Source organism: Ciconia boyciana, chromosome 2, assembly GCF_034638445.1.
Source record: "Ciconia boyciana chromosome 2, ASM3463844v1, whole genome shotgun sequence".
NCBI classification, from domain to species: domain Eukaryota; kingdom Metazoa; phylum Chordata; class Aves; order Ciconiiformes; family Ciconiidae; genus Ciconia; species Ciconia boyciana.
In genome coordinates, this window is record NC_132935.1 from 153,847,167 (window position 1) to 153,859,379 (window position 12,213).

At 41.4% G+C, this 12,213-nt stretch overlaps 1 protein-coding gene across 9 annotated transcripts in view; it reads right to left on the bottom strand.

Moving 5' to 3' along the window:
• CUL2 (cullin 2) overlaps window positions 1-10,395 on the bottom strand; it is a 55,093-nt gene extending 44,698 nt beyond the window's left edge. For 5 of the 9 annotated variants that reach the window (XM_072854630.1, XM_072854621.1, XM_072854628.1 and 2 more), the window contains exons 1-2: window positions 9,291-9,414; window positions 5,940-6,078 (exon numbers count right to left, since the gene is read on the bottom strand). In XM_072854630.1, coding sequence (XP_072710731.1) covers window positions 5,940-6,058 — 119 coding nt within the window. In that variant the 5' untranslated portion in view covers window positions 6,059-6,078; window positions 9,291-9,414. Of the gene's footprint in view, window positions 1-5,939; window positions 6,079-8,452; window positions 8,582-9,290; window positions 9,415-9,507; window positions 9,699-10,099; window positions 10,250-10,309 lie in introns of those variants that run through there. The other 4 variants (XM_072854623.1, XM_072854625.1, XM_072854624.1 and 1 more) reach the window with 4 other exon arrangements.
• Between the last annotated feature and the right edge of the window lie 1,818 nt (window positions 10,396-12,213).

Here is a 12,213-nt window from a genome sequence, read left to right on the forward strand (position 1 = left end):
CAGGCTGGCAGGGCTTCTACCACTTATATTATTCATAGATGGCAAATATGATTATCTCAAAGTGAAATTTCATCCAAAATTCTTCCTCTGTATCTGCAGCCAAAGTGCAATTGAGACTCTTTTCGGATAATGGAAAGAAGCACTAATTAGGTTAAGAATGTGATTCGCCAAGTACGGAGGAAAGCAAACATGAAGTGAAGCCAACTTCAAGTTTTCCTCCCCAAGTCCAAAACAATTTACTGCCCTTGCATATTCCCCGCAACTACACAGATAAAACAATTTTGTGGGACACTGGAAATTAAGTCATCACAATAGTGGTGTGGATGCAAAAACTTTGTTTTATTTTTAACCATTATTATCATTTCAGTAATCCTGTTTAGATCACAGCCACACAAAACAGTTATACTTGCTCACTTAAATGGGCAGCAGCAAACAGTTAAACCCCTTAAGGTGGTTTTGTCCCTGAAGTACCTTGCAGAGCTACACCTTTTGTTTGTAAGGTTTATACCAAGTTTAAAAAAAGTCACTTGATAATTTGTCAGAATAGAATTTATGATTAAGAACTTTGCTTTCAGATAAGTCAAGCAAGGATTAAATCAAGCTTTGGGTGAACAACTGTGGGTAAACTAGTTCTGCAAAAATTATTTAAAAGCATTGTGCTTATCCACTAAGTCTAGTCGTTTTACAAAACCAGCCATGCTAGAAATAATGATTTAGTATAGATTACTTTTTAAGGTAAGTTCTTTATTAAGAGAAGACAAAAGATCAGCTTTTCTCTAGTCTACCTTGAAAAAGCACATGCCTGTGTAAAAGGAGGTAGAAGATATAAGGACAGTTGACAAGCCACCTGCTTAGTCTACAGAACAGCCTCAAGCTTTCATCACACTGTTTTTCCCAAAAACATGTTTCATTTTTTATATAGAAGTACTGCTCAAAACAGAGAAGACACCGATGTAGGACAACTAAATGGAAAAAGCCTTTATTTGGCAACTGGAATCTCGGAGAGCCTAATCAGGGTCTATTCTCAAGTACAGCTATTTCATCCATATAGATCATCTTTATCAGACTTCTTGGAATGGCAAGAAGCATTAAATGGAAACTGCAACAAACAAAACAGGCAATATTCACTGCTTTGTAACAGTAGCTAGCATTACATTACACCAACTTACAAAGTTATGACCAATAAAATATCAAAACAAACTATTAAATTAGTAGTGAAGAATGAAAGGTTTTCTTAAACAGATTGTAAAGAACGAGTGGGTTTTTTTACACATTCCCCTCCCACCCCTAAACAAATTTTGTTAGTCTAAGGAAGGTCCGTAGTTGAATGCATCCTCAATATCATTCAGATCGCAAGCCTCTTCACTATGCAAATAAGATACTTCTGAGAAAGTAAATTCCAGAATTAGAAATCTTTGTAAGCTACTCACAAACAAAGGGGACATGATTTTTCTCTTTAGATCGACAACTACGCTATCTGAATCACCAAAACTGTTATGGATCTCTGCTACAAGGAGTACTTACTTTGAAGTTAGAGGAAACAGGCAGTCTTTACCACAACAGCACAAGAAAATAATAATGGCAGCTTATCTAAAGAAAGCAGGAAACAAATATCTCTGAATTTATCTAGCCTCTGTGCCCCAGGCTTCAGTTAGGAGCCCAGATGACCTGACTGTTGTAAACAAGTTTTAGTTGTAATAAACCTATTTAAGAACGAAAATAGTATCTGTACTCCTTCATGAAAATGCACATCTTCCAAACATGCCTTTCCTTATTCTAGAGAACCGTCAAATTTTCTTGCAAATGAAGAAAGCTGAATACAGTATTCTTCCTTGACATATGACACTCGGTTTGCATACCTGCTGAAATTACATTAACAGTTTAATCACAGAAGCACTTCCACATGCACCTCACAAATTTTCCTGTATCAACCAAATGATAAAAATGAACACCAAATTCCACTTCCTGCATACTAAGTTTCTCTGGATTTCTACAAAAAAGAGCTACCAGGAGTCTCAAAAACACATTACAGAGTAGCTTTGCTACAGAAAGTTCACATTCTTGCTCAGTTTGTACTAGTTTATTCATCTAACTATATCTTTCAGTCCAGAATCCAAATTTAAGTGTAGTGTTCAAAACGTTGTGAATCTCTTAACAACAACAACAACAAAAAAATTCTGAGGGGAGATTAATCATTAATCATCACTCGTATTTTATTCCATAAACTTAAAGCACATTTTTTCTGTGCTGCTGTCCCTTAGAAGATCAGGAAGAAGCCTTTACTGTTCAATAATTTATCTTTAATGGCGAAAGCCATCTGTCCTTCCAGTTCAGCACATAGTTTTGCAGGGTGAAAAAGGTCAAAGGAAGCTGAAGCCAAACTGCTGCTTAGGGGCCTTCACTCTGTGTTGAGAACAAGAACATTAAAATCCTTGTGTGACTTAAGTGCTCCAAGTAGCTGCTATTTGAGGGACATTACCCAGCACAGGAAACTGAAGCAATTCCAAACAAACAAAAAAAAAATTACCATCAACAAGAAAATACTGTATCCAAGACCATAAAAGCTCGCAAATATTGTCCTCAGGGTTAAAAAAGCACCTAGTTAAGACCACATATTAGCAGACAGGTTTTAATAGATCTTCTCCAGAAGACCTAAGTAGCGCTCTTGGAAAATTTCTGTGACTGTTGGTCTTCCTCTGTAACAGAATCAAAATTCATACAGCACTTGAGGACTCACACTCAGAAAGAATCATCATCATATGAACTTTATTTACTCTTCCTGCTCTTTGGGTTGGTTCTTATGTTAAAGATACATGTTTATAAGATTCTGGTTCCTCATAGGATCCTTGTAAAATGGGGAATTAGAGGAGGGAAAACAAACATGCAGAAAAATGGAAAAAAGCAGGTGGCCATGTTGCATACTTTAAAAATAATTCTGTTTGCAGTACGGCTACCTTCCTCCCTGGGTACTGTTCATCCTATATTCTTCGTTGGTGGAAAATCCAAGACAACAACAGGAAGATCCTGATGTTCTACCCATCCAAAATAGTTCTACTGCTAAAAGGTAGCTATCAAGGTACAGATGAACTACCGCTCTCTAATCAAGCTTGATCAGCCTCTTAAAGAGCACTCTCTAGCCTACTGAACAGTTAGAAGCAAAGCCTTAAAAGTTATACAAAGCATTTATAATAACCAAATTATTGTAAATAATATCTCAAACAGAAAGACATAACTGTCACTCATTTACCAGATAATGAAATTACTCCAGAAACATTTCTTTCTACAGAGAACCTGAAAGGAAATCTGAAGGCCAAAGGTGGCTCAAGATGACTCACAGTTTAAATAAAGTGACATATGGTCTTTCAAGTGATCTTTTCCAGAAGATTTTAACTCTTACACAGTTGTGGTTCCCACCTCATTCCCGTTCTAGCGTTTCAAGTTTGAGATAAGCTATATTTAAAGATAACATATGCTTAACAATAAAATTACCATCAGAGTTACAAAGAAAACATTATATTCAAAACAAACAAGTTCTGGGGAAGTAGTGAGGCAAAAATCAGTTCTAGAAGTGGAATATGCACAGTACAAGCCTCTCACCCCTAAAATACTGTTAGCTTCCATGCACTATTTGGTGTCAGCTGTCACAAGCAGCACAACAGAAAGCAAACACTTCTTAGAATACACTGCTGCAGACTGAAATAATGCTTCTTTGCTGTATCTTATCCTTTGTTTCCACATTGTTTCAACTATAGAGAGACTACAAAGATCAAGTGGTACTATAATCAATTAAATAACCTGTATGAATTTCATTAAGACATAGTTCAAATAATTTGTCACTTTTTATTGTGCTTATTAAGCAGCAAGAAAAAGTTAATATGACATTTCCTTTAAATTCCCTGTAGATGTTTAGAAACACATTACTCCAATTAAATTGAATTTAACAAAGAATAAAAAAAACTAACAAACAACAAGAAGATGTGTTTTTTAAATGCCACATCTTCCTAAAATATATCATTAATATTTTAGTTTTCTTTATATATTTAAAACCTGGAAAAAGCTTTCACACCAGCTGTATAGAACTACCAGTTTCATCAAGTTGTTGAATACTCAGTAAGCAGTTTGTGTTAAAACATACAGTTTGGTTAACGGTAGCAGAAGTACTAAACAATCAACATTTAAGCTAGAAGTTACAAGTCACACAAGCTCCTCAGGCCATTCAGCCATAGAGAAAAAGCCAAAAGGCTCTTGTCTGTGCCAAATTAGGCACTAATAGTGCCACTTTCCAAGGAACATAATGAAGAGATGATAGTAAGTTCTTAAGAATTACACGCCAAATGATTCTTCCAAGACTGCTTCCTGAGTCTGCTATTCATAAGTGTTCCCTTTCTGATGTTCAATCAACTGGAGTAAATCCCAAAAGAAGATCAACAGCAGACTTGTGTACAAGGCTTCCACATAAGAAGTTCTAAGTGAAACAGTGTGACAAGAGGAATCAATCCAACATCTCATTCAATTATTATTTAGATTTAAATCTATTTTAGGTGCCTTTGTTTAAATGTTTAGAGTTTTAAGCTACAGAAGTTAACCACTTGTTGAAGACTGAAATATGCAGTTCTTAAAAACTGTTTAGAAAGAATGACTACAGCACGATTTGTCAGCACATAAGTGCATAACTAATTAATTCAAAAATTCTGTAAATTTTGGAGTAATTTGAACTTGACTCCAAGACAAGGTGAAGAGTCATGCCCCCAGAAATTAATTACAAATTTTTAAAATGAAAGAGCTCCTTAAAGATTATTGCACCATAGAACAAGGCTCCACAAGGAATATGAGCAACTAAGTTTTTCTTTTATGTATTTATACGCATGCACATGCTCAAAACACAGGCACATGGGAAAGCAATTCTGAAAAATGGTAACACATTCAGAAAGAGGAGATACTTCAGAGTCTAGCTCCTCCACACAGAATAAGCTTACGTTGTAAAAATCTATGTGTAACCATCTTCTCAGGAGATTGGTTTTTCACCCAGAAGAATTAACAAATCGATAAATAAGTCTAAACCATTCTTCCCCCCTATAATTAAACCAAACTCAGTCAAATTGCTGCAGAACAGCTGCAAAGCTTCCTAAAATTCTCTAATTGTTCACCACACTGTAATGCCTAATGAATACATAGACACAGGACAGAGTATAAGTGGTTAGAACAGTTACACTTCTTCTAAAAGAAGTTCACTGAAGCTTAAATCTGGTAAAAAATTACAAGTCCACTTTACATGTAAAATGCAACCCTTTCACTACAATATATATGTACAGCTGTGACTTGAACAGCAAGACCATATGATCACAGCTAGAAAGAGCAATTATTTTTAAGCATAGCTTAACTGTCAGGAATAGAGAGGCAATAACAGTGAAGGGAAAGGAAGAAGGCTTTTTTATGAACCCTTGCTATGGAAATGTCTAATATGGTAGTCATCAGTACACTTAGAAGTGCAAAGAAGAGGGAGACATCTTTAAACAGAACCACCTCACCACCCCCCACACCCCCAAATTTAAAGATGAGCATTCTCTGTCTTAGGTGTTTTCCCCGCTACACACACACTTAAGCATACGATAAAAACTCATTAGCACAATAGGGGAAATTCAACGCATGTACTTTTGTGAACAGCTATAGCATAAGCTAAGTATTAGAGCTACTGAAAGTGAGAAAACTCAGACAGGTTTACTTTTTATTACCGTGCTGATTTTCACATAGAATACTTCCCAAATATGCAGAATTTCCCATCCCTTTCAACATATCCACTGACCCACAGGCTTAATAACAGATACAACCTTACAACAGGCTTCTGATCAAGACCACTGAAATTGCTATATAACGCAGGCCTACTCCGTGCTAAACACATCATACAAACACATTAAGTTAGACTTTCACTTAAAGGATACGAGAAGCGATCATTCCACGTTGCTCTTTCAACATAATCCAACATAACAACAGCTTTAATTGTTGTTAGAAGTTTGTTCCATGTTTCATCAAAGTCAACTACTCGTGGTTTCAAGGACATTGTGGGGCTTTAGTGTTAATCTGTAGAAGAATTAAACATGTCAGACAACATTGCACAATCATTTTAAAAAAATATACCTTTTCTTTGAATCTTTCAATTTCAACTTTGTACACTGTTGCACCACCATGATACAGCAACACCAAGAACACCCACCCCTGCTTCCCCACCCTCCAAAATGAAGCTCACAAGCCCTTATTTTTAACATTATGGAACATGAATGTTGCATGCATAGCCTATAACATAACACCAATTTATTTAACAACATCACGGCTCATGAAGTTCATCACCTTACCAAGCTGCCCATTTAACTGTGCCATATGAAGAAAACAACCTTCCTCTAAATTTTTGTTTGTTCGCCTTTATGCAAAGACTGTTTCACCTTTATCCGAGATAATTTTGGGCAGGAAGACACTGAACGTATTACCAGAGTATCTGAAATTACTACTGCCAGTTTGTAGCCTACGTTCACCTCAAGCTTTCACGAGACATTTTTGGTGTTATATTTAAAAAGCCACAAAACCGAAAGCTTTGATCAGGATGACAAAAAGAAAACACATCTAAACACAGAGCATTACGCAGAGCTTGTGCAGCTTATTGCACTGTGCAACAGGACAAGTAGTGAATTCTTTCAAATAAGACATGGCTTGAAAATACAGAGGCTGCGTTAGTAACTTCATAACAAAAATACTAAGAGATTTATTGAAAGAAAAACATTAAATTACAGAAATAAAACTAGGGAAAAAAGTAATTTTAAAAAAGAGGTCCCAAGAGACACAATCATGAAGGCCTCCTCTTTGTTTCTATTTGTCTCTGTCCTATGCACCTAATCTAGAAAGGACCTGATGTGTGACATTCCATGCACAAAGCCAGTCTAGTTCCTGCTCAGAAACATGACATTGTAAGACTAAAAAGTGGAAAGAATACTTCTATTTTCATTTTAAATAGATGGACAAGTGACTCTTAACTTGTCTTCCCAAATTTTCAAGGTCAGAAGGAAAAAAAAAAGCTAGTAACAAAGAGACTTTTAGCACAAGAGGTACACCTCTATAAGGGAAAGAATCAAATGTCATGCTAAAAAACTGTTTAGCAACCACCTTACTACCTTAACCGCTACTGGCTTTTAATTTTTCTCAGGCAGATTAGTTCTCTCAAACTGCAGGATATATAGCTTCTATATTTAAGAGAAAAAAAAATCTGATGCAACTTTTACACTGTATGCATGCAAAATGCCACCCTGACTAAATAACCAAGCCGTGAATTCAGGAACTGCAGGGGGTTGTTCTCCTCTACCTGCAACACAACAGCTTCTATTTAAAATGTAATCAGTGTATTACCCCAACCCACACTTGGTTTGATTTCATAAAGAAACTGGGTAGCAACTACGTAATATCAAGGAAGCAGTATTATCCTAGGTTTTATGAACAGGAAACTTTTATAAGAAGAATTAAAGCTCAGTAAGTGGTCCATAAATCCTTTCAGTTCAGTAGAAACATTTAAGTTGTTATATTTGCAACATGGCTATTAACACTTTTGGAAATAAAAATAATCTTCAATCCATGTATGTCAGTAGCAGCTTACTACACAGAAAATCAGTGAGAACTGACAAAACAAACAGAAATCCATCAAAGAAAGTAAGTTGAAAAACACAAACTGATGTATGTTTCAAAGAAACATGAACCTCAGTAGAAGTAAACAACAGTAGAGCTCACTTCCAGGAGGAAACAAAACAAAACGGTAGTCTTCTAAAAGCTCTAATATTATTATCCTTCTGGAAAACACAAGAGTATTTTCAGCTGACCCCAAGAAAAAAATCATCATGGTCCACAAAAATTTTAAGAACCCTAAGAAATTCTTGTGGTAATGAAGTTATACTTAGCTGAGTGTTACATTATAGGTTGATCTCTCTGAAACACACTTGGTACCTCCAAGGTAAAAAAAAAAAAATCCTTCACAGATAAGCAAAACTGAGGGGAGAAAGGAAGGGTGAAGAAGTCCTCCCCACAATACATCACACAGATTCAGTAACACTGTGTTGTCAGTATCACCAAAACCTAATAATATGTAAAACATTACGCATCCATATACTCATAAAGATATTCTGGGGTTACATAGTTTAAGACCAAGCTGACTGTTACTTGGCATTTTCTTACAGCTTTCATGTGAATATGAATTTAAACTTGTTTGATAGACACGTTAACAAATGCAGTATAACTTCTTCTGTAAGACACTAGGGTTTTGGGGCTTTGCTGTGCTTTCGTGTCTGCAGTGCGCAAGCTCACCAGCTTAGAGTATTAAATGTCCCGTACGCATGCAAGTAACCTCCATGGTAAAAATTCTAGCAGAGCAGAATAGCTACCCTAGGGTTTACACGATTCAGGGGGTGGGAAACCGTACCTGTTTGACAAGCCCTAAGGTAAGCAGATGTTGTTGAAACATATTTACACGTAAGGATAATGAAAGGATGTTGCTTCCACCGCCTCATTCTTTAAAGCATACCGCTGTCATACTGAATATTTGTTCACACAAATAAATGTAGGGTTTGGGCCAGCGTCAAAACGTTCCCCAAACTTCCAACCTTTTAACCCCCTCGAAAAATAATATTACAAGCTAGTAGTGGGTGAACAGCCAAGGGCAGGAGTACCCGCGTCAAACATGTAAACAGCGGTGCCTGCCACCCCCCCTCCCCGTGCCCCCGATACCGCCGCCCCGCCCGGCAGCAGCGGCAGGACCCCGCTCCCCACGGCCCCCTCCGGCAGGCCGCGGGCAGGGGACGCGCGCTCCCCACCTTCCCTCCCCACCAAAACAAAAGCGAAACTGGCTGAGAACAGACGGAGGAGATGACCGGCCCCGCCGGAGAAGCCGCACCACACCCTCCCCGCCAGGCAAGGGCAGGACCCGGCCCGCGCCCGCCCGCCGGCCCCCCGCGGGGGGAGGGCGCTACCACACGAACACCGCCGAGGGACTGCTGCTCGGGGCGGGCCCGGCGCAGCGGCGGGCCCGGCGGAGCGGCAGACCCCGGCGGGGACGACCCCGCGGTGCGGCGGGCGGGGGGCCGGAGGCGCTCCCGCCTGGGCGGGGAGGCAGGGCCTCGGCGCCCTCACACGCACCCGGCCCGGCCCGGCCCGGCCGCCCACAGCGCGCGGGGACGGGGACCGCCGCCTCCCCCTCGAGCGCGGGGCTCCCTCCCCTCAGCCCGGCGGCGCTCCCGGCCGGGCCGGGCGAGGGGGGTTACCTGGCGGCAAGGGGCCCGAGTCAGCGACGCCCACCCGCCGGCCTCCCTCGCTCCCTGCCCTGCGGCCGCGGTCCCTGCCCCGCTCCGTCCTCACAGCGCTGCCATTACCCAAGCCGCTCGCCCCCCGCGCCCCGCCCCTCCGCCGGCGCCGCCACTGCCGGGGACGGGTGCGGCGCAGCCCCGCGCCCTCCGCGCTGCCGCCGCGCCGCTTCCTCACCCGCCGCGCTGCGCGCCGCGCGCCGCCGCCCCCCGGCTCTCCCCGCCGGCGACAGGATGGGCGGGGGCCGACGGGTCCCGGCGCACCGTCACTTTCCGATCCCACCCCCCCCCGCCTGAGGAGCGGGGCTTGGTACAGCCCACTCTACGGCAAGCACGGGCGGCCTCAATTCCCCGCAGCGGGCCGGCCCGAGGCCGCATGGCGCATGTCCCACTGGGCTCCCGCGCACGCGTTGCTCCTCCATTGGTGACGGGTCGCTTTCCACGCATGCGCGCTGCCCTCCCGCTTGGGGAGATGAGGCCGAGCCACCGCGCGGCCCGAAATGGAGTCGTGGCCGGCGGGCGGGCAGCGAACCGGCGGGGCACGGCCGCATAGGCCGCATCTCCGGCCCCTTGTGCGGCTCCGCGGGCGCCGGGGAGGCCAAGCCCTGTGCGGGGTGTTTCGGTCCGCGGGGTCTCGTTTGAGGAGATTTCCGTTTCCCCGGAACGTGGGGGTGTCCCCGTCCCGCCGCGGAGGTGCGGAGGGAGCAGGCGGCCGCCTGCCCCTGGCTGCCAGAGGGCGCTTCCGACCACGAACAAACCGCGTCCAGCACCTGCTCGAGTGAAAAAGGCCCCGTGTAGCTGCGGTGCGGTGCCGCCCCGGGACCGGGCCCGGCCCTGGCCGCCCGCCTGCTCCAGCTGTCGCGGCGAGGCGCCCGCCGCTGGCTTTGCTGTCGCCTTGGCGGAAAACTGCAACAAAAAGTTTTAAACTCGAAATAACTAAGTAAAATCACTGTGGAGACAAAGTAGCTTAAAGTCCTCACGTGCTCTGAGCGCATATATTTTCCGTGTCAGAGATGGCCTGTGCCTGATTGCGCAGACACCCTTGGGACTTGCGCTGAGTCAGGACTAAACAGCAATCTGCTGCTCAGAGAGCACTCGCAACTCCCTCTCTTCTCACTTCTTACGCCCAGTAGCTAAAGTCTGCTTCCTTCCATTTTGCAGGAAAATGTGGGCCTGTTTCATGAGTCTTGTCCCAGAGACAGAAACAGCATATGTTTTAAAGCCGTCTCCAGTTTTCATGGAAGAAAGACTATGGGACTGACAGACAAGAGAGAATGGTTCTGACGTACATCAGAAAACATGTAAAACCATAAAAAGTTAGGTGCAAAAGTGTAACTTTTTTATCAATTTACCATGGTTCTGCAAGCTGTTTGGCAGAAGGCTACCTATTGTAATTCCTAAGAGTGGGGGAGAAGGACATCTGATTCCTGAAGCCTGTGTCTCTTCCCCCCCCTCCAAATTAACTGTGGGTTAGTTTAACGTGCAGTGCTACAGAAACTCACACTTGAATTTTCTTCTGGCAGTTTCTTGCATCTTCCCTCTGGAAATCTGTTTTTCATCTTTTAATGCTCCTGAACCCACCCATTTTTACATATTTGAACAACTTAAAATATTTTCTTTTTAGTAACTGTATCCATCCTGTGAGTAAAGATTGCTCTTAAGAGATCTTTTAGGAGACAATTACTAGATTCCAAAGAAATAACTAGTATCTCCTTGGGCTATTATATAATCTCCTTACTATTTTTCCCTTATGTGCATGTGTACCATTATATCATACAAAATACTTTTAAGTACATGCTTTTTATTTCCTTTGTAAAAGGTATCTGTGTTCAGAAAATCTTAAAAATAGCTCACTGTAAATTTAGCTATTTCAATTTGTTTTTCTTTTCTCTTAGGAAGTTCAGGTATGTGAGGGATAGGAGGGCAATAAGAAAATTAACTGTCACTCAGAAAGAATACCAAATTTGGTATAGTAATTACTAATATAATTGCTGCATCACTCAAAATAAAACACATTTATAATTCTAATTTCTTTTTTCTGTTATTTGGAGTATGTTTCCTGCCAGAGATAAATCTGTGTTTGATTTCATCCCACATGTTTGTTTGTTTAATTATGGAAATGCCACACAGCTGTTCTTATTTTGCAAGAGAGTTTTCATACCTGTATCCTCCTTTACATGCTATTCAAGTACTCCTTTTTTTCCTTTCCAACTGAAAATAGCAACACTGGAAATATACAGCTGGTACAGTGAGGTTCTGTTCTGAAAAGTGAATGAAAATTCTTTTACAGTTCTCCTTGTAAATTCCAGAACAAACTTCTTCAGTCCTGGATGATAGCCAGAGATGTATTTCTACATGTGCATGTATAAAACCACTGACTTCAAATTCTTAAATATCTTTTTTTCCTTGGTTGTGGAAAAATATGGCTTAGGCTACTTTTTTATTAAAAGTCAAGTCCAGTTCCTCAGTTCTGCAGAAATAAGCTTAAATATGTCTTGAATAGAGGCACTTCATTAGAAAACAGAAAGTTCTAAAGACATAAGAGTGCTAACTCTGTAGTCTATACTGAATAAGAGATTGTCATGGTGCATATTTCTGTATCTTGTAAAATTGTATGTAGGTATCAGGATTACATAATTATGGTACTCCAAAATATCTTAATTCTATGTATATTCAAAACGTATCACATCTACTTGGCCTTACGTTTAAAAAATATGAATATTTTAGGCTCTCAGTTTGGCAGTGGTCTTCACATGGACAGCTTAAAAAAAAAAAAAAATTGTCCAAAATTATGTAATAATCAGGCAGTTACATCAGCAGGCAGTCCAGCTGATCAACTGTTAATGTTCACGGGACCAAAAGTCTGAAGTAAAACCTCTGAAAA